Source organism: Oncorhynchus mykiss, chromosome 1, assembly GCF_013265735.2.
Source record: "Oncorhynchus mykiss isolate Arlee chromosome 1, USDA_OmykA_1.1, whole genome shotgun sequence".
Classification (NCBI taxonomy): Eukaryota; Metazoa; Chordata; class Actinopteri; order Salmoniformes; family Salmonidae; genus Oncorhynchus; species Oncorhynchus mykiss.
The window spans coordinates 49,024,191-49,048,096 of NC_048565.1; the positions used below are offsets into that span (position 1 = coordinate 49,024,191).

Below are 23,906 nucleotides of genomic sequence, written 5' to 3' on the forward strand. Positions count from 1 at the left end.
CATTGAACATCTGCATTAAGTATGGGATGTGCATATCACCTTCGTTTTCTTAATTGACACAGGATATGAACATAGCTAGTTCTTCCCTTCTTTTGTCTGTCGTACTGCCAGATGGTGAAGCGTGATTCATCACTCCATAGAACGCGTTTCCACTGCTCCAGCGTCCAGTTGTGGCAAGATTTGCATCACTCCAGCATACGCTTGGCATTGTGCATGATGATCTTAGCCTTGTGTGTGGCTGCTTGACCATGGAAACCCATTTCATGAAACTCCAGATGAACAGTTCTTGTGCTGACGTTGCTTCCTGAGGCCGTTTGGAACTCGGCAGTGAGTGTTGCAACCGAGGACAGACGATTTTTACGCGCTACGTGCTTCAGCACTCGGCGGTCCCCTTCTGTGAGCTTGTGTGGCCTACCACTTTGCGGCTGAGCCATTGTTGCTCCTAGATGTTTCCACTTCACAATAAAAGCACTAACAGTTGACAGGGGCAGCTCTAGCAGGGCAGAAATTTGACAAACTGACTTTTTGGAAAGGTGACATCCAATGACAGTGCCACTTTGAAAGTCACTGAGCTCTTCAGTAAGACTGGCAATGTTTGTCTATGGAGATTGCATTATTGTGTGCTCAATTGTATACACCTGTCAGCTGAAATAGCCTGAATCCACTCATTTGAAGGGGTGTCCACATACTTTTGTACATATAGTGTACTTGTGTTTAACGAGAACGCAGGTTTAAAAATCAACACAAACTTGGAGGGAACAAACACAACCTTATCATACGTATGATATTCAGATTTATTTCATGACAACTTGCAGGTGGTGGTGGCTTTTAGTATTTTTTTTTGTAACTATTTCTGCACCAGCTGAATACTATAATGTCTGTAAAACAAAAAACACACAACAAAAGGCAAACTAACAATGGGCATAGCCCCAGTCCAGAGAAATGGGCGGCAGTGCAACAATGCATCATTGTACTGCCTTTTCACACTAATAAACTCCTGGAAGTTGGCATCTCCACACACACACACACACACACACACACACACGTGAGAATAATTCATGATGATCTAAATACTGTACATCTGGTTGGTTTCTCCAGGGCACAGATCCAGGAACACTGTTAATGCTGATCTAGGATCAGTTTTGCCTTGAATCATAATGAATAAGGGGGGACGTGATCCTAAATCAGCACTCCTCTGGGACACTTTGTGAATACCGGCCCAGTACTGTTAATGCCAGAGGAGAAATCTTCAAACAGGATAGGTTTTTGTATTAGACTGTAAATGTATTATAGCAGCATATAAACAGGAAGTTGTGTGTAATGCATCACCTACCATCTTACTCTTCTTCTGAAACATGACTGAACATTGTCACAGTCCCGGTAAGACGACTGCCAAAAAAAAGCTCAAGGGTTCATTGTCAGAGACTATTGTAGGATACATCAGACCAGTAAATGCTGGTTGTTTTTATTTTTTATTTAACTAGGCAAGTCTGTTAAGAACAAATTCTTATTTATAACGACGGCCTACCCCGGCCAAACCCTAACCCGGGAGCCCAACTTTAAAAACAAAATCTTTCTCTTTTGACACAATCCCTGATGCACAAAGACTATGTTTTCTTGGCAGTGAATTGGGATAGTCCATTAGATGCATGGCCAAATACTGGGCTTTCTGACCGTAAAATACACCATTCAATTCCAAGAAAAACAGCTCATGCTCACTCAGGTGTGAGCTTGCCCTCCCTTCCTTTTCCTCCTTCAACAGCAATATGATTCAGCCAGAGATCACCAATCCCCAGTGGGGTGGATAACATCAAAGCCTTCTGCCCCAATCTGAATGGTGTCCTGGGGATTTGGCTAGATAGCCTAGGTCTCTGTTTGTTGGTGCATTGTATGGGAGCGCGACAGGGTGATAAAAACCACACAAGCGTTGAGAGGATAGGGATTGAGAGGTTGGAGTAGGAGGGTGGGGGGGTGTCTTTCTATTCGATCCCCTCCATACTTGAGTACACATTCAGACACAATCTCTTGGCTCCATTGTGTGTGGCTTAGTGTAGCTGAATGGAATGGCTGGGGGTTTAGCATCAGCTGATGCCAGAGTCAGACCATGCCTTGGCCCGGAAGGACTTTAAATCACCTTCCATTTCATCAAGTTATCTTAACCAAGGTTTAGATGTATTCAAGATTCATCTAAACCTAACCCTGAAACATAAAGTCTCTCACATTCTGTCAATGTATCATCAGTTCACTGTTGACCGGTCTGGATGTGCATGGATTCAACCACAAAGACCAGGGAGGTTTTCCAATGCCTAGCAAAGAAGGGCACCTATAGGTAGATGGGTAAAAATGTAAAAAGCGGACATTGAATATCCCTTTGAGTCTAGTTAAGTTATTAATTACCCTTTGGATGGTGTATCAATACACCCAGTCGCTACAAAGATAGAGGCGTCCTTTCTAACTCAGTTGCTGGAGAGGAAGGAAACCATTCATGGATTTCATCATGAGGCCACTGCTGACTTTAAAATAGTTACAGATCTTCTTTAATGTCTATGATAGGAGAAAACTGAGGATGGATCAACAACATTGTAGTTACTCCACAATACTAACCTGAATGACAGAGTGAAAATAAGGAAGCCTGTACAGAATTTAAAAAATCCAAAACATGCATCTTGTTTGCAATAAGGCACTAAAGTAAAACTGCAAAGAATGTGGCAAATAAATTAACTTTATGTCCTGAATACAAAGAGTTATGATTGGGGAAAATCCAACACAACCCATCACTGAGTACCACTCCTCATATTTTCAAGCATGGTGGTGGCTGCATCATGGATTATACCCTGATGAAGACAGCTTGGCTGTATTACATTTTTGCATCTGAGCTCCTAGAGTGTGCGGCTCTCTTTTATTTTAAAGGCTGCATCATGTTTGCCATCGGCAAGGACTAGGGAGTTTTTTTAGGATAAAAATAAACTGAATAGAGCTAAGTACAGGAAAAATCCTAGAGGAAAACCTGGTTCAGTCTGCTTTCCAACAGACACTGGGAGACAAATTCAACTTTCAGCAGGACAATAACCTAAAACACAAGTGTCAGCCCTGGTCTTTTTCACCTGTCCTTGTGCTTGTCTCCACCCCCTCCAGGTGTCACCCATCTTCCCCACTTATCCTCTGGGTATTTATACTTGGGTTTTCTGTCTGTCTGTGCCAGTTCGTCTTGTTTGTCAAGCTTACCAGCGTTTGTCCTGTCAGCTCCTGTCTTTTCCCAGCCTCTCTTTTTCTCGTCCTCCTGGTTTTTGACCCTTGCCTGTCCTGAGCCTGTACCCGCCCATCTGACCACTGCCTGTCCCTGACCCTGAGCCTGCCTGCCATCCTGTACCTTTGCTCCTACTCTGGATTATCAACCTCTGCCTGCCTTGACCTGCCGTTTGCCTGCCCCTGTTGTTACATTACAACATTGTTACTTCACACAGTCTGCACTTCAGTCTTACCTTGATTCCTGATAAAGGCCAGATCTACACTGGAGTTGCTAACCACAACGACATTGAATGTTCTTTGTGGTAAGTGGCCTACTTACAGTTTGACTTAAATCCTAGTGAAAATAAACGGCAAGACTTGAAAATGTCTGTCTAGCAATGATCAACAACCAACTTGACAGAGCATGGAGAACAAATCAATTCGAAAAGAGCAAACACTGTGTAAAAGCTCTTAGAGACACCCAGAAAGACTCACAGCTGTAATCGCTGCCAAAAGTGATTCTAATGTATTGACTCAGGGTTGTGAATACTTATGTAAATAAGATATTTCATTTTCAAAAAAACAAAAAAAACAACAAGAAAAAAACATGTATTCACTGTCAATATGGAATATTGTGTGTAGATGGGTGACACATCTATTTAATTCCATTTTGAATTCAGGCTGTAACACAGTAAGTCAAAAGTATGAGTACTCTCTTAAGTCACTGTATACTGATACCTTGACTCTAACTATAGATTTGGTAGCGCTTTCCTGCAGTCAAATGTTACGTTCTGTATGGTTCCATAAGACAGATGGTTACTTAAGGGCAAAAAAAAAGCAAAAGTAGGGTGGTTGGTCGGGGTGGATGGTGGATGGATCGTCTTGGATTTATGTACAGAATAATACGAAATGTTCTGAGACCAGGTTGCATAACTATGTGTGTGAGGTGTATACTTTTGTTTCTAAGTAAATGTATTTAAGACCACCAAGAAACATTCTGTGTGACCCTGATTTAGCCCACTGCAGTAAAAGGTTAAAAAAAATATATAGAGAGAGATTTTTTTTGTTGCTAGGCAGCGTTAGCTAGCACTAGTTGGCTGTAACTGCGCCAAAACTCTGGTATTGTTCATCCTATAGCTTGTTCTCCATCTTCTTTTTAAATAGTGAGCCAACATGTCTCTCTGGAGCAGACATATAGTAAGAATTATTTTTGGAACATGAAATTGCAATAAAAACTGAGTATCGATTCACAATACATGTAGAATCATGGGAATCGCAATACATACTGTATTGGCTCCTAAGTATTGTGATAATATCGTATCAGGATGTCCCTGGCAATTCCCAGAACCTAATATATTTCCACATACTGTCTTTTATCTGTTCACTCAAAACATTTATAAAGTATAAACAGTGCTCACTTTAGACTAGGGACTGCAAAAAGACTTAGTGAATGTTTTTTTAAACGTGGGAGTAATTATTAATAAACGGTGAACAAACAATTTAAAAATGCCTTTATAAATGGTTTATCACGGACTTCTAAAATAAAGTGCTAGAGACATATGCAGCTGCATGGCAAAGTCCAGAGTTCCATAGGGCTGTAGAGTCCACCATGTTAGTCTGTCTGAGGTCCATGCTAGGACGCTGGCCTGGGCTTCCGGGCCCACAGGGTGGAGTAGACCGGCTGGCCTAACACAGAGGGCTGTTTCTGCTCCACTACTCCACCCCCTACACTGACCTTGGTGATTAAAACATCCATGAAGCCAGCTCAGACTGGTAGTGAGACAACACTTTAAGAAGGGATGGGGGGGCCGGGCAGGGGGGGGGGTTGAGGTAAGGGCACTGGTCAGGAGAGTGCCTCGTGTATGTGCGTGCATGCTGAAATACGAGTGTGTCCACATAGCACCTATTCCACCAGGAAGCAGGATATCACTGTGTGGAGGTAGAGGCAGAGAAGTAAATGAGTAGGGGGAAAGGCAAGTGACTGATTAGAAAACAGCTCTGGGCCCTTGACTCATATCTAAGCTCAACTGAGCAAAGCTCCTTTACTCCACATCACACACTAAACAAGTGTATGATGTGGAGCCTTAGGGACTATTGGCAAAGACCTCTGAGAAGCAATAAAGTAGCCACATTTTTGCAAAATCCCTGCTTAGATGTGTGGAGGACAAAATGGAAGATATGTGATTTGAAGAGAATGTATATAATTTGTAACGGCATGTCGAAAAAGAGAAATTGACGAGGACAGGAGCGGTGGACAGCAGAGATCAGTGTCAGGGCTATGGCAATTCCAGTATGTGCTTTCAATCAGACAGACAGGTTGCAAGCGGAGGGAGACATTACCACTAGTTACTGCTCTTAGATAAGGTAAGGTGTGCACACAATTCAATCAGACAGACAGGTTGCAAGCGGAGGGAGACATTACCACTAGTTACTGCTCTTAGATAAGGTAAGGTGTGCACACAATTCAATCAGACAGACAGGTTGCAAGCGGAGGGAGACATTACCACTAGTTACTGCTCTTAGATAAGGTAAGGTGTGCACACAATTCAATCAGACAGACAGGTTGCAAGCGGAGGGAGACATTACCACTAGTTACTGCTCTTAGATAAGGTAAGGTGTGCACACAATTCAATCAGACAGACAGGTTGCAAGCAGAGGGAGACATTACCACTAGTTACTGCTCTTAGATAAGGTAAGGTGTGCACACAATTCAATCAGACAGACAGGTTGCAAGCAGAGGGAGACATTACCACTAGTTACTGCTCTTAGATAAGGTAAGGTGTGCACACAATTCCAACCTCACAAACAGACAAGAAGCATACACCTTTACTACGCAATGTTGTTTTTCCCAAACAAGTCAAAAGAGAACTGGGACTGGAGACCCCTCACTAATGATTAACTTAATGCAAAATATAAACTAACATTTACCACAGAAAACAACCCGATTATTACCAGGAAATACCTGCATATGTGAACTGAGAAAACACACCAGCCCTGGAGAATTTTGAACAAACAGCCAGAGGCGGCTCGCCCATTAGGGAGTTAAGGGCAGCGCCATACTTGTGATTGGTCTAAAAAAACCTTGCAGGGATTATGTTTTAAATGCTCATAAAAGTGCGGTAAATGTGTAATTTGCCTGTTTCAAAAATATTTGTTAAAAACAAGATGTTCAGTTACTTGCCCCACAGTGACTGCCAACATTGTGCGAACATTGCTTGGATTGTGTTGCCAGCTATTTTCTATTAGAGGGAACAGCCCCAATGAAATAGGAGGATTTCATAGCTCAAATGTGCGTCCGTTCAGTCAGATCTTCTGGGTCTGCTCTAGTCTCCTTCCTCCCAAAAGTTATCTTGCGCCAGATAGCTTACTTCCACAAGTGAGACTACAGTAGAACTTCTCTATCAGGTACAGATGGCTCTAAAGCAAAAAGCTAACTGTAATTAACTTGCAAATAAATAATCATAACAGTCACAGGAGCCTGGGACCTGATAAACCGGTCAACTACATCCAACAAGAGTTGAAGGACAGGGGGATACACTAGCTAGAACCTTCTCATCGCGGATCTGGTAGGACAAAAAAGTGTGGGCAATTTGATTGTTTGCCCCTAATGTTGTTTATCAGGTTCTATTGTAGGTGACAGGGCGACATGTTGTGTGGACTAAAACAGCATAAAACCGGGTGTATCCCAAAGCATGATCAAATTATACAGTAATTTTGAGAAACATCGAGAAATAGATTGGTACATTTTTAGCTAAAACTAACCAGTTTCAACCAACCTTTTGATATAGCTAGCTGGTAGCTTGCTAGCTAGTTATCTCCCACGCCAAGTTCAAGTCTTTCTAAGTTCACATCTGACTTACTCGGAAATATGAAGTTTTCAGAATGAACGTTTACTAGCTAGCGCATCATACCTTGTCACATTATGTTAGCCAGCTATCCTCAGTTAGATAACGTATTTTCACTTATTACATTTGTACATTTGTTGCATTCTTCCTGGTCCACTTGTTCGTTCATGAGCTGGCTGCTTATTCTAAATAGTATAATCTGATCTGTTCATAACAGCGGCAGCATGCGCAGCAGTGGTCATTCGGTTTTTGACATGCAAAAGTGAAAAAGGTGTATTTATGCTGTCGTTCAAATGCACAGATTGCTTTATATATATATATATATATATATATATTCTCAAAGAAACTACCGGTAGCTTCTGTCATGCTGCTTTGTTGACAACTCCAACCATCTTCACGCCCCAGGTATTCACCAATCAACAGCCACTGCTGCAAACAGCAAACACACCAGCCTTGGTGAATTTCTAACTCGCAGAAAACATACCCGCCTTGAAGAATGTCTTAAATAAACAGCTTTTTAAACATATCTGTTTTCATTAATTGAGAATCAAAGTCCAGTTTGATAATGTCATCATCGATTGACCAAAAGGACAATCTTATGTAATCACGACTCAGTCGCAGAATATTGACCCACTGCTCTTCTCTGTATATTGCACAGTTAGTGTTGGTCAATGCAAGTTTATAAACCTCCAGCCTGGCAAAGTAAGTATGGTTTTCCATTACTTTCTATGGGCAAGGACTTAATACATCATGTGAAATAGGGAACTGTGCCATTATGACATAGTGTTTATATGACATAGTGTTTATATTTTGTTTCTATTATTTCCTTCTCTATTTCTATAATATTTATTCTACCCCACAGACAGGTGCTGAAGGCAATCAGTCAGCAGCTGGATGCCAGGTGGCCAGCGTGCCAGTCAGTCAGTCTCTGGTGCCTGGTGGTATCTAGCTGCTGTTGCTCAACCTTTCCTCAAGCATGGAGCCTGTCTGGGCACGGACAATTCATGACACACTGTACTGGTCTGAGCTCATACTGGGATGGACTCACTGAGCTGAGGGGGTGGAGGTGGAGGTGCCTGAGAGAGTACACAGCTGCAGGGTCTCTCACCCAACTCTTACCACATATTCATTAAGGGATAGGCTGGTGAGTGTGTGTGGTTTTGTGAAACAGATGCAGGTTGAGGAAAACAACCACAAAATCTCAAGCTAAACCTCACACAGTTCTTGACTTATCTGACTCACCTTTCTCAGTTCCTCTTACTATCACTTTTACGTGCACACTCACACATACACCAGGCATGCACACCTATCCTACCTTATCAAAACCCAACATTGTGAGATTATTATGGATTTGAACAGGACAGGGCAGGAACAATCCTGTATTTTCATTATTTTGTTCATTTCACCAGTGAAGTGATGTCTCCTTCCCACCAGGCGAGCTGTGACCTAAACCACATATTCAGTAGTTAAAATGGAAAACATTTTGCAACAAAAATGTGAGATTTGCAACAAAAATTTGAAATTCTTATTGGACAAATTCGGTTAGTCCCTCATTGTTTTGGTGCGTTTTCTTGTGTTTGGTGTCTGGTGAATACAAACCCTACCACAACATCCTAGTGACAGCAGGCAGGCAGGTCACCAGCATGCTCAGGCATGTGGGACCATTGAGATCCTATTAAATTAAATACAGTTTATACAGGTGTTATATACATTAACTGTATAAATAGCCTATAAAATATAAGTAAACAGACCATAAATGTCCAAATGTTGGTTTTCTTGGAAAGCTGTGAGTGCTATTATAACCAGGTAAAAAAAATTGTGACCTACGAAGAGCCCTAGCTTGATGGCAATTTGGCGTGGGAGAGTGAGAAATTGTGGGGAGCCGGTGTCCAAGTAGGGTACACGTAGCTAGCTACAGTTGAAGTCGGAAGCTTACATACACTTATGTTGGAGTCATTAGAACTCGTTTTTCAACCACTCCACAAATGTCTTGTTAACAAACTATAGTTTTGGCACGTCAGTTAGGACATCTACGTTGTGCATGCCACAAGTAATTTTTCCAACAATTGTTTACAGACAGATTATTTCACTTAACATTCACTGTATCACAATTCCAGTGAGTCAGAAGTTTACATACACTAAGTTGACTGTGCCTTTAAACAGCTTGAAAAATTCCAGAAAATTATGTCATGGTTTCAGAAGCTTCTGATAGGCTAATTGACATAATTTGTGTGAATTAGAGGTGTACCTGTGGATGTCTGGTTCATCCTTGGGAGCAATTTCCATCTGTACAAACAATAGTATGCAAGTATCAACACAATGGTAAAACACAGCCATAGTTTCGGTCAGGAAGGAGACGTGTTCTGTCTCCTAGAGATGATTGTACTTTGGTACAAAAAGTGAAAATCAATCCCAGAACAACAGCAAAGGACATTGTGAAGATATTGGAGGAAACAGGTACAAAAGTATCTATATCCACAGTAAAACGAGTCCTATATCGACGTAACCTGAAAGGCCAATCAACAAGGAAGAAGCCACTACTCTAAAACAACCATAAATAAGCCAGACTACGGTTTGCAACTGCACATGGGGACAAAGATCTTACTTTTTGGAGAAATGTCCTCTGGTCTGATGAAACAAAAATAAAACTGTTTGGCCATAATGACCATCGTTATGTTTGAAAGAAAAAGGGGGAGGCTTGCAAGAACACCATCCCAACCTTGAAGCACGGGGGTGGCAGCATCATGTTGTGGGGGTGCTTTGCTGCAGGAGGGACTGGTGCACTTCACAAAATAGATGGCATCATGAGGTAGGAAAATTATGTGGATATATTGAAGCAACATCTCAAGACATCAGTTAGGAAGTTAAAGCTTAGTTGCAAATGGGTCTTCCAAATGGACAATGACCCCAATCATACTTCCAAAGTTGTGGCAAAATGGCTTAAGGACAACAATGTAAAGGTATTGGAGTGGCCATCACAAAGCCTTGACTTCAATCCTATAGAAAATTTGTGGGCAGAACTGAAAAGGCGTGTGCGAGCAAGGAGGCCTACCAATCTGACTCAGTTACACTAGCTCTGTCAGGAGGAATGGGCCAAAATTCACCCAACTTATTGTGGGAAGCTTGTGGAAGGCTTTTTACTAGGATTAAATGTCAGGAATTGTGAAAAACTGAATTTAAATGTATTTGGCTAAGGTGTATGTAAACTTCCGACTTCAACTGTATGTGTGTGGAAAACATTTGACATGTGGCTACTCGAAAATAGAATTAGAATCTGTTACAAAGTCTAGGATATTTTGGGGTTGGAATTGGAGTATGTATTACGTTTAAAAATGTAGAGGTGAGGTAGCAACTTTTGACAGACTGGTTTCGTCCGGAAAAACAAAAAATGGTGAGGGTGATCGAATAAGGATCAAATCCACCATTATCCTTAAGCACGTTAATGATAGAATGTTCATATTTGAAGAGGAAAGGCCAGTCTCTTTGGCACATGACATGGAGTACATGGAGTGGATTAGCTAAAGAGACATACAAATTCATTATTTTACACAATATCTTATCACAGCACTGGCAAACACTGGTTGACCAACTCCCTGACCAAAATGGCTGACCTTTACGCAATCATAAGAAGGTTAGTGTCCATTCTAGCATTCTAATTCCAAATTCTATGTGTAGAAACACAGTGCGTGTATCTCAAACAACAGCAAGCCCCTTACTGTAGATCTTACTCAACTGTTGAATGGACACTTTTTAAAAGTATATAGTGATGTGTTCAATGCTGGATATATAAGGACATATATCCTTGTTGCATTTCATAACCAGAAACTATTATGTATGTTTTGTTCTTAAGGCCACCCTTTAAAACCTGTTCATTGAAACAGTACTGCTAATTACAATGACTGTCAATCAAAAGCCTCTTCCATTGGAATTATATTACATACGTACAATCAATCAGGCTTCAGATTCAATTTAAAAGCAATCAGCGTCGGGTGGGTTTTCACAGATCAATGGTAATCTAATAATAATTTTGACTTTAAATGTGGCTGTTTGTTATTTTTAGAGTCTCTCTCTCTCTCTCTCTCTCTCTCTCTCTCTCTCTCTCTCTCTCTCTCTCTCTCTCTCTCTCTCTCTCTCTCTCTCTCTCTCTCTCTCTCTCTCTCTCTCTCTCTCTCTCTCTCTCTCTCTCTCTCTCTCTCTCTCTCTCTCTCTCTCTCTCTCTCTCTCTCTCTCTCTCTCTCTCTCTCTCTCTCTCTCTCTCTCTCTCTCTCTCTCTCTCTCTCTCTCTCTCTCTCTCTCTCTCTCTCTCTCTCTCTCTCTCTCTCTCTCTCTCTCTCTCTCTCTCTCTCGCTCTCTCTCTCTCTCTCTCGCTCTCTCTCGCTCTCTCTCTCGACTCAACTTATGATAATGGCCACAAAGCCTGTTGGTGACAATCCAAGTCTGAACCATCTCTCACTCTCTTCCATTACCATTACACAGCAAAATGTGTAGTGTTTCTTTTTGTTGCCAATAACATTGTCAAGCCAAAATCTCCTGTCTAATCCAATCAATAGTTTCAAGAGTCTCTTTGAACTTTGTGTGTATACAGTAAGTCTATTGACGGGACAAGTTATTAGTCTTTCATAAGTATTCTAGATGATTTGTGTTTCTGGTAAGCCCTATGGGCCCATAGCCAGGAGTTAAGAGGCTGGGTGGAATTGACAACCACCATTTACATCATCAAACATGCTCTTGCATCGGCTCACTTCTCCAACCCTCCTTTAAATTCCTATTCCAGGTCAGTTTAGTTGACCAGAAGATAAAACAAATGATGTAAAGTGCGCTACAGCATGCCTCACGCGTTTACAACTTTTTACTGTTTTATGGCCTAGATTATCTGGTTCTCTTACTATGCGATAAGAGAGAGGGCCTACTTGCCATATGCCACTGAATACAACCCATACATTCATTAGACAACAACTGGGAGGAGATCCTTCTTCAGGCTTCAAAACAAAAACAGGGTAAAACATTGGTGACGGTTGGTCAGTTATTGTACGTTCATATTCATTAGTTCTTTACTGCCTTTCCCCGGGATTAAACAAAAAAAATGTGGTGCTTTAAAGTTTAAATTACTCGTTGTTTTAGACTCGAAACGGCACAACGGAATATGTTTGAATGACTGTTAAAGTCATACGTAAAAAGAGAAACCCTGTTAGCGTTTACCTGTCGCGTATCGTTAAAAGCTCTTTTGGCTGCAGCAAATCAACACAACATTTGATAATCGACTAGATGGATTTAACTGTATGACATTGTCTGAAGCAGAGAATCCCACAAAACCAAAATATTTGAAATAGCAGATTTGAGTGATGAATGTTTGAGAGTGTTCAGAGTCGGTGAAAGAGAGACTGAGAACAAGAGCAGGAGAGACTGTACACCACTAAACCCAAAACAATAATAATGGGGTTTCTGACACGCAACAGCTGCCAAGAAAGATGATGTAGGCTATAAAAACGGAGCCTACTTAGTTCTGACTGTGGAATTATTAAAAGGTGTTACACATGATTACACTTTTTAAGTGTAGAGAACCCTGCACCTCAAGGCATCTGACGTGGCTCTCTTGTCTGTCAAGTAGTGTAATTAGTCAAGGAAAAATTATCTCCGATAAGATTGTGCACCACAGTGCGCTAGCTGCGTTACTACAGATCCTGGTTCGATACCGGGCTGTGTCGCAGCCGGCTGAGACCGGGAGACCCACAATTGGCCGGGGGGCAGGAAGTCCTTGTCTCATCGCGCTCTAGCGACTCCCGTGGCGGGCCGGACGCATTCACGCTGACACCATCACCAGGTGTACTGTGCTTCCACAGACACATTGGTGCGGCTGGCTTCCAGGTTAAGCGTGCATTGTGTCAAGAAGAGGTGCGGCTTGGCGGGGTTGTGTTTCAGTGTAGAATAGAATAGATCTATAACTTTAGAAGTAGCTTGATGTGCACTGTTATTGATTGGCTTAATGCTATATCCAGACTAACACCGTTTTCTCTTTCCCACAGATGGAATCAGATGTAGGTGGGCATGTAGAGGGAAAGCAGAGAGATAACATTGACCATCAGTAGTCCAGAGTTCTGATTCCCTATTTCAAGACACTTGGGGGTATCACAGAAAAATAGATACAATCCTTGTGATGGAGAGGAAATTTACCCTCGTGCAAAACAATTTTCAAGAGGGAGTGAGAGAGAGAAAGAGAGCGAGAGAGATTCTCATTAGATGCCTCTGCTCTGACGGGCATAGGGATGGGATCATCTTCCTCCCAGCAGCTGCCGAGTCCCTGTTATTCTACCACAGATTCATCGTGGCTCCCTAAGAGTCAGAAATGCATTCCGTGATTCCATTTGTCCCCTCTGCATTCTTCTCTGCAGCCCCCTGCCCTGCTCTCCTCCCTCTGTATCTCTACTGTAGCTACATAATCGTTAAAACCTATTAACATCCTTATTCTGTGGGAGTGCACCCGAGTTATACACTGGCTTAACATTACATGGTGACCAGGCCTATAGGTTATATGGCTGCAGGTTAGGTAATGATTCAGTCAGGCCTACCTGGAATCAAATACTACTTGAAATCTTTAAAATATACTGCACATTGAGCGTTTGCTTAAGCAATTGTTTTAAATTGTATTTGAACCCAGGTATTGATGAAGTCAAGGGAGGATTTTTAGTGCTGCTACAGATATTGACAGGACTATTGACAGGACCTCCGGAGAGGTCGTCAGCAGTTAAACTCGTGTCACTATTGATCAGATGATTTAGCTGATTGATCCCATCAATGATGAAGTATGGATGGAGAAGACCCATGTTTAATTCAAGTCAACTACATACCATATTTACTGCAGTAGCTAATTCTCTATCTCTAAAATCCCGAAAATAACCTAATAACCGTAATACCCTTGAAGAGTACTCTCACTACATCTACAGTGCAGTCTATTCTATAACACATAACTGTTATAGTGCATTGCTGTTCAGTTCTTACCCCGTTGTAGCAGCGCTTCTCCTCGGAGCCGGTGAAATGGTACGGCTGCTTGGTGTGGCACTTCTGGATGAAGTCCTTGAAGAAGTTGTTGACGTCTGCCAGTGAGATGACGCAAACGGCCGAGTTTGCACTGGGTTCCGGGGAGTCTGGCTTGGACCGGGCAAAGGCGGCGAACAGCACGTCCTCCCCTTCCTTCAGCCCCATCTCCTGCCTCAGCTCGCGGCCCGCCTTGGCCACGTGGGCTGCCTGGAGGACATTAAACACCTCGATGCTGGCTGAGCGCCGCCGCCTCCTCCTCTCCGTCAGGATGCACTCGAATGGCATCTCTACGTAGCGCCGCAGCTCCGGGTCCGTGCCGCACATGCGGACGATGCGGGTGTGGTAAACCTGCGAGCTGTGGCCCTCGCGCTGCACGGTGAGGAAGTAGGCGTGGTAGCCGCTCTGGAAGGAATAGACATACTGGAGGTGGTGGTCGCCGCGGAGGCCCGGGGCCAAATTCATGTAGGACTGGTCGGAGAAGAAGCGGAAACCATCTTGGGTTTCTTTCATCTGACGCACTGAGATGGTGTGGTGTTGTGGCTGCTGGGCCTGGGGGCTGGAGATCATCCGGGATGGGCTTCCGGGGATCTCCGAGTTTCCTACGAAGAATCGCACCACGCCTCCGCTCTCCACGTTGAGCACACGGGACCCCAGGGGGCTAGTCACGCAGTCGGGGCAGCCGTGCCGTCCTCTTTGATCTGTCTTGGGTGAATACATGCACTGTACCTCCCTGTCCACCTTCTTTCTCTCCAGCAGGTGGCGACGGCAGACACCGGCGTCCGCTGAGCCGCAGCTGAACAGCTCATCGTCATAATAACGCTCCACCAGCAGGGCCATGTTATAGTTGTCCACCACAGCGTTGGTCTTACCGCAGGCTCCATCCTGACAACTAGGACCACACCGCCTTCTGACAGCGCCTTCAGACACGGGCCCGGTCTGGTACTCCGACAGCTTGGTCAGGTTCTCTGACAGTGCGTAGATTCGGTTCACGGCACCAATGTAGACGGTCCCCTCGAAGGTTACCAGGTTCTGAATGGCGGAGATGGCCTCAAAGGTGGGCAGGTCGTAGGTCACAGACAGATTGAGCTTGGAGTTCTCAGCTGCCTCATTACACTGACCCATCACCACGGACCCAGAGAAACAAAGAGCCCAGCGGATGATCACAATGTGAGCGATGTCCAACAAGCAGATATTCTTCATCCTGTTCCAAAAAAAAGTTTTAAAATTAGTTAAAAATGAGGAATTACTTATTCAGAACACTTGTGTGTATAGGTAGTAGTTGTGGAATTGTTAGGTTAGATTACTCGTTGGTTATTACTGCATTGTCGGAACTAGAAGCACAAGCATTTCGTTACACTCGCATTAACATCTGCTAACCATGTGTATGTGACAAATAAAATTTGATTTGATTTGATTTTGAGAACAGTCACTAACACAAAGAAAACACCATCCATTTTTTAAATGTCTTCCTCGATTGCCCTCACTTGATCAGACAGAGCTACAGTTGAAGTTGGAAGTTTACATACACTTAGGTTTGAGTCATTAAAACTAATTTTTCAACCACAACTATAGTTTTGGCAAGTTGGTTAGGACATCTACTTTGTGCATGGTAAGTAATTTCTCCAACAATGGTTCACAGACAGATTACTTCACTTATAATTCACTGTATCACAATCCCAGTGGGTCAGAAGTTTACATACACTAAGTTGACTGTGCCTTTAAACAACTTGGAAAATTCCAGAAAATTATGTCATGGCTTTACAAGCATCTGATAGGCTAATTTACATAATTTGAGTCAATTGGAGGTGTACCTGCGGATGTATTTCAAGGCCTACCTTCAAAGGCAGTACCTCTTTGCTTGACATCATGGGAAAATCAAAAGAAATCAGCCAAGACCTCAGAAAAAATATTGTAGACCTCCACAGGTCTGGTTCATCCTTGGGAGCAATTTCCAAACACCTGAAGGTACCACGTTCATCTGTACAAACAATAGTACGCAAGTATAAACACCATGGGGCCATGCAGCCGTCATACCGCTCAGGAAGGAGACATGTTCTGTCTCCTAGAGATGATGTGAAAAGTGTGGTGTGAAAAGTGCAAATCAATCCCAGAACAACAGCAAAGGACCTTGTGAAGATGCTGGAGGAAACAAGTACAAAAGTATCTATATACACAATAAAACGAGTCCTATATCAACATAACCTGAAAGGACGCTCAACAAGGAAGAAGTCACTGCTCCAAAACCGCCATAGAAAAGCCAGACTACGGTTTGCAACTGCACATGGGGACAAAGATCGTACTTTTTGGAGAAATGTTCTCTGGTCTGATGAAACAAAAATAGAACTGGGGAGGCTTGCAAGTCGAAGAACACCATCCCAACCTTGAAGCACGGGGGTGGCAGCATCATGTTGTGGGGGTGCTTTGCTGCAGGAGGGACTGGTGCACTTCACCAAATAGATGGCATCACGAGGATGGAAAATTATGTGGATATATTGAAGCAACATCTCAAGACATCAGTCAGGAAGTTAAAGCTTGGTCGCAAATGGGTCTTCCAAATGGACAATGACCCCAAGCATACTTCCAAAGTTATGGCAAACTGGTTTAAGGACAACAAAGTCAAGGTATTGGAGTGGCCATCACAAAGCCCTGGCCTCAATCCTATAGAAGATAGGAAGAACAGAACTGAAAAAGCGTGTGCGAGCAAGGAGGCCTACAAACCTGACTCAGTTACACCAGCTCTGTCTGGAGGGATGGGTCAAAATTCACCCAACTTATTGTGGGAAGTTTGTGGAAGGCTACCCGAAAAGTTTGACCCAAGTTAAACAATTTAGAGACAATGCTACCAAATAATAATTGAGTGTATGTAAACTTCTGACCCACTGGGAATGTGATGAAAGAAATAAAAGCTGTGTCAGCGATTGGGTGCAGAGATGTAGCGGAGTCAGGCGCAGGACACAGCTTAGAGCAAAACAACTGAGTTTACTCAATAAAACAAACAGTCAATATTCCAACAAGGCACAGTCAAACTAACACCTTCAACAACCACTAAGACACCAACAATCACGGAGAGAACAGAAAGGTATGCCAGAGGGTTAAATAAGGAACATAATATGGGAATTGAAACCAGGTGTGTGTAATACAGACAAAACAAAACAAAAATGAAACATGGATTGGTGGTGACTAGAAAGCCGGCGACGTCAACCGCCGAACACCGCCCGGACAAGGAGAGGGGCCGACTTCGGCGGAAGTCGAGACAAGCTGAAATAAATAATTCTCAGTACTATTATTCTGACATTTCATATTATTAAAATAAAGTGGTCATCCTAACTGACCCAAGACAGGGATTTTTTACTAGGATTAAATGTCAGGAATTGTGAAAAACTGAGTTTAAATGTGTTTGGCAAAGGTGTATGTCAACTTCTGACTTCAACTGTATATGGAGAAAAAGGAGCATTCTCTTGCTAAAAATAGAGACCATTAGAAACACAAGAGAGAGGGACAATTTGCTTGTCAGCTCGGCACACATATGAATCTGTGTTTTGGGGTTAAAAGCCATGGTTTACTCACTCCACCACAGCATCACCTCAGTAATATCACTGTTGCATGGTGAACATGGTGAATCATGGTGGAGTCATGGACACAGCAGCCCTCCCTCTCTGCAGGGCGATGCAACCAACCACGGAGCTAAGTTTAGAAAATGTCTCCAAGGTAGCGGGAGATAGAACTCAATTAAAACAATGCAGGGGGACTTTGAGTGGTGCTCTGTACAAAATGATAAATAGTTGGTGGAGGCCACTTAAATGGCAATCCACTGGGGAATGCTTTTAGGGTCTGTCAGAGTGTCAGAGAAAGGGGGAGTGTGGGAGAGAGAGAGAGAGAGAGAGAGAGCGAGAGAGAGAGATAAATAGAGAGAGAGAAATAGAGAGATTTTCGACCCCATGCATGATAGTCATCAGATCATTTGCAAGTACGATCCATATCAGGGCGATCTGAGTTGGTGGTTCAGCACATTTTTAACAAGACAACAAAAAGTGCAGGAGAGAAAGCCCAACAGAACCCCTCAGTTCTTTTTTTTTAGCTTATATTGTCGATTCTCAGAAAAATCAATAAATGGAACTGGTATAGGAAGTTCTGTTATTGATATTTTCAGACAATTGATCCAACTCATTATCATATAAAATGGTTGATTCCCCAGCCATCATGTAATGTGCTATGGAAATGACGATTTCTATTATATAATGAATGATACAGTATGTACTTAATTACTGCAAACAAGTTATTGATTAACCCTCTGGGATTTCTTTAGGATATTAACTGCCCTAAAACATAGAATCATTACAAGATTGTAAAAAACGAAACAATAAGAATGTTTTATTGTCACATACACCAGAGATAGGTGCAGTGAAATATGTTGTTTTATAGGGTCCGCCAAAAGTCGTGCAAGTTAACATCGAAATAAATCAGTGGAAAGTGGTAAATTAAGCAATTAACATGGACCATCACCAGTCCAGAGTTCTGACTACTATACTATTTTCAAGGATGGATGGGAGCCAAAGTGGCAGGTGTGCATACTGGTCAAGTGACTAGTTCGTTTTTTTTTACTTAAAATTATGAGCAAGAGTGAGGAACAAAAACACATTTTCTCGACTCCACATTCTACCACGCACCTGCTCCACTCCCGAAACAATTCATTCCCTATAAGAGGTGTTATTGCAAGGAACAATGACTTATCCTAAGTAAATACAGCTTTGAGAAACAGAATATTTGAGGATATATTGTGATTTAAAGAGAGGGAAATTACTCATGGGAGAAATTGCTCTGTGAGGGAACACGCGGACATTTCTGTAAGACTATTTCTGGAGATTTTGGTTAGTGTAGGTTATAAATTCTGAGCATATTATAATGCATGTATTGCAAAACTTAGGCTATTTGGACAATCTTATTTTTTTAATCATTGAAAGAATTCAGTAATGGCCATTGTGCGCAATTGTTTTGTTTTTGCATGGAATAATCTGACATTTGTAGGTCTGCCTGTGCTCTTCAAGAGGTGATGATATTTAAACCAAATAGTATAACATTTATTTATCAATCCTTTGTAAACGGCAATGGTATTAGCGGAGCTGTGGGTCTTGCCCCAAAGAAGGTAAATCGAACGCTCTACACCTCATTGGGACGTTGTATTGAAAACGACCTATAAAGCAATGACGAGTGTTTCGTGGATGAGTCACAGGCTACAAAGTCATTCAAAGTAAAGCAAACATGAACAATAGAAAGGCAAAAATAGAACTTACCTGTCAGTTAGGCAACTATCTCAGTTATGTTTTGGTTTCTTCTTTCAAATCATAGTAGCCCACAAAACTCAGGATTCCTCACGCATGCATCAACGTTTTGACGGCTAAAGAACAAATTGATGCGCAGAAGATGTTTGACTTTGAATACTCTATCAGACGTTTTCCCTTTCTTTTCACAACGATCACAACCGTTTTCCCGTTTCTCAGACAAAGTTCGACTCTTTCTGACTCCGATTCACAAGCTGCGGACCTGTGTGACTCAGGATATAATGTAGATGTGTAGGTCACACACACAGGCATTCTAACCCCCTGCGTATTTTTGTCCGCTTTAGCGCGCAGCGCTCCTCCTCTCGACTACTGTACTGCGGGTGGTTGGAAGGCGCGCGATTACACTCAGGTGAGTTTACAGGTTTCATCGATAGCAACGCTAACTTTTCTCAGTATTGTTCAGTCTTTAGCTTAGTTCCCACATTGTATGTTAATTAATAATTATATGTGCCATAACAAGTAAATAAAATATCCTATAACTCGTTATAGAAGCACCTTTCCTTCTCACTAGAAAAACTATCCAACATTCCACCTGACTTTACCCAAGAAAGACCACTGACTCACTCTATTCTTAATTATTGGTTGTCAAGTTAAAAATGCTCCCTTAGCTATCAATAAAGAGGCAAGTTCTGGCAACAGCTCTGGTGGACATTCCTGCAGTCAGCATGCCAATTGCACACTCGTTCAAAACTTGAGACATCTGTAGCATTGTGTTGTGTGACAAAACTGCACATTTTAGAGTGGCCTTTTATTGTCCTCAGCACAAGGTGCACCTGTGTAATGATCATGCTGTTTAATCGGCTCCTTGATATGCTACACCTGTCAGGTGGATTAATTATTTTGGCAAAGGAGAAATGCTCACTAACAGGGATGTAAAGAAATGTGTGCACAACATTTGAGAGAAATAAGCTTCTGTGTGTATGGAACATTTCTTGGGATCTTAAATCTCGGCTCATTAAACATGGGACCAACACTTTACATGTTGTGTTTATATTTTTGTTCAGTATATATACACACAGTACAAAGATGTTTGGAAGTGACTGGGATGGCACAATAAAATTGGGGACTGATTTCCATTGTGGTCTCCATTTCTTTTTTTTTACAGACACATTACATAGATACAGACACATTGCATAGATACAGACACATTACATAGATACAGACACATTACATACATGCAGACACATTACATACATACAGACACATTACATACATACAGACACATTACATACATACAGACATACAGACACATTACATACATACAGACACATTGCAGAGACACAGACAAAAAAAGGTTATACTATTCACACATTAGCCAGCTTTTGCCATTCTTTTCTAAAGTGGTTACGGCTGGTATGGCTTTGAATTGCTGTGGTTGTTTGTTCCACTCAACAGCTCCGGGATACACAGTACCAGTCAAAAGTTTGGACACACCTACTCATTCAACGTTTTTTCTTTATTTTTACTATTTTCTACATGGTAGAATAATAGTGAAGACATCAAAACTATGAAATAACAGAAATGGAATCATGTAGTAACCAAAAAAGTTTTAAACAAATATATTTTATATTTGAGATTCTTCAAATAGCCACCCTTTGCCTTGACGACAGTTTTGCACACTCTTAGCATTCTCGCAACCAGCTTCATGAGGAATGCTTTTCCAACAGTCTTGATGGAGTTCCCACGTATGCTGAGCACTTGTTGGCTGTTTTTCTTCACTCTGTGGTCCAACTCATCCCAAACCATCTCAACTGGGTTGAGGTTGGGTGATTGTGGAGGCCAGGTCATCTGATGCAGCACTCCATCACTCTCCTTGGTCAAATAGCCCTTCAACAGCCTGGAGGTGGGTTTTGGGTCATTGTCCTGTTGAAAAACAAATGATAGTCCCACTAAGCGCAAACCAGATGGGATGGCATATCACTTTAAAATGCTGTGGTAGCCATGCTGGTTAAGTGTGCCTTGAATTCTAAGCACCCCCACACCATCACACCTTCTTCTCCATGCTTCACGTTGGGAACCACACGTGCAGAGATCATCCGTTCAACTACTCTGCCTCTCACTAAGACAAGGTGGTTGGAACTTAAAATCTCAAATTTGTCCATTGCTCGTGTTTCTTGTCCCAAGCAAGTCTCCCCTTCTTATTTGTGTCCTTTAGTAGTGGTTTCTTTGCAGCAATTCAACCATGAAGGGCTGATTCACACAGTCTCCTCTGAACGTTGATGTTGAGATGTGTCTGTTTCTTGAACTCTGTGAAATATCTGACGTGCAGTTAAGTCTAATGAACTTATCCTCTGCAGCAGAGGTAACTCTGGGTCTTTCTTTCCTGTGGCGGTCCTCATTAGAGTCAGTTTCATCATAGCGCTTGATGGTTTTTGCAACTGCACTTGAAGAAAAAAGTCATTGATATGTTCCGTATTGACTGCCCTTCATATCTTAAAGTAATGATGGACAGTTGTTTCTCTTTGCTTGTTTGAGCTGTTCTTGCCATAATATGGACTTTTACCAAATAGGACTATCTTCTGTATACCACCCCTACCTTGTCACAACACAACTGACTGCCTCAAACGCATTAAGAAGGAAAGAAATTCCACAAATGAACTTTTAACAAGGCACAACTGTTAATTGAAATGCATTCCAGGTGACTACCTCATGAAGCTGGTTGAGAGAACGCCAAGAGTGTGCAACGCTGTCGTCAAGGCAAAGGGTGGCTACTTTGAGGAATCTCAAATTTAAAATATATTTGAGTTTGTTTAACACTTTTTTACTTACTGCATGATTCCATATGTGTTGTTTCATAGTGTTGATGTATTCACTATTATTCTACAATGTAGAAAATATTAAAAATAAAGAAAAACCCTGCAATGACTAGGTGTGTCCAAGCTTTTGACAGGTACTGTAAAAATCTGTTCTTACCAGATAGACTCATATTTAAAACAGTGAATGTTAGAGTCTCTTGCTGTGGTATTACGCTGGAGGACATCTTAAACAAATGAAAAATGGTTGGATCGGTACCTGGGGGCTGAGTCCGTGATAATTCTTTGGACCAGACTAAGTTGAATTAATATGACTATATTTTCCACGAATAGCCAGGCTAGCTGCTTAAAATGTTCGACCTCTAGACAAGTATGCGGGGGAAATGTAAGTACAATTCTCATAAGCTGGTCTGTAGCTTATTCATTTGATGCTTTGGGCTGCTGGTGAACCATGATGTGCAGGCATAATCAAAGTGACACTGGACTAGCACACTTGCCAGAGTCCTTAGGGTGTCTATAGCTAGGTTTCCATCCAATTGCCAGATTTTCATGCAAACATCAAAAACTGCATAAAAACTAAATGCTCATTTGTGTTTCCATCAAATGGACTTGTTGCAGATAAAATTATGTGGGTAAAATACGTAAATACATAGTTAAATGGGTTTCCATTCATTTTCAACTCTAGGCCTACTGATAGTTTTGTCACAAGAAACATTTGCTAGGCATAGCGAATTAGTGCACTCTGGTATCGGGTACTTGCGCTCTAAACCGAAAGCTTGCAGATGTAGTAAAGTTATAGCCTACATGATGAGATTATTATGGACAAAAGTGAGAGATTATTTTGATTTTGTCGAACGGCAGTCGAAGCATCGATCATCACTTCACCAGAATAAGACCCTCAGAATGTATTGAAAGGAGCATCAAGCTCATCACCGTGCACTTTCACCACCCTGTGAAGTTCATCACAACATATTTCATCTGGCCTAATAAAGTACATGATTTGCCATGATGTCATGTCATTTTCTTCCCCCCCAACATGTACTTTACTCGCATAAAAAGGTCGTATGGAAACCTGGTTAATGTCAAGCCATTTGGAGGATGCTGGAATGATATTTTCGACAAACGTGTGAATGCCTACAGGAGACTTTTGAAGTAGCCTAAATCAGATTAAAACCACTGTGACTGGTTGTGTTTATGCCACATAACAAAAGGTCATTTTAAAGTAAAATTACAAATATTTAGGCTATATCGAAGCTTTCCTTCTCGCTTGGATTGGAGAGGAGGCAGAGCATGTTAAGCTTTCCTGAATAACTGAGCCTGCCGAGAGCATATCTGGCTACATTATTTTAGGACGATTTGGGAGAAGGATAAAATGCAACAGAAAGCGCATTTCAGTATCAGACGTAAAAATACAGCCAGACTGGCCTGCTACTGTGCCTTTCGTGACCTTAACTGTTGAGAGTGGACCCACAACTGATCCAAATCGAATTAAACATTCAAATCACAGGGCTTTTGCGCCACTATTCAAATGACACTTTCACTGCAGCCTGGGATAGAATGGTGGACCCACTTGAAAACAATAATGCAATGATTTATTGCATTGTGGTGTTGTAGGCTAGTCTAGGTAGGACACTTTATTGTCCCTAAACAAGATCAATAGGGGAGCTTTTTAAGCTGAGTGTCTCATGTTTTCACTGTTCTTTCAT

At 42.0% G+C, this 23,906-nt stretch overlaps 1 protein-coding gene across 1 annotated transcript in view; it reads right to left on the bottom strand.

The window, feature by feature from the left end:
* Positions 1–20,067, bottom strand: part of LOC110532382 (hepatocyte growth factor receptor) — a 72,678-nt gene extending 52,611 nt beyond the window's left edge. Inside the window, exons 1-2 of the mRNA XM_036979352.1 lie at positions 19,400–20,067; positions 14,070–15,309 (exon numbers count right to left, since the gene is read on the bottom strand). Of these exons, the coding sequence (XP_036835247.1) occupies positions 14,070–15,308 (1,239 nt within the window). The 5' untranslated portion in view covers position 15,309; positions 19,400–20,067. The remainder of the gene's footprint in view (positions 1–14,069; positions 15,310–19,399) is intronic.
* Positions 20,068–23,906: the final 3,839 nt, after the last annotated feature.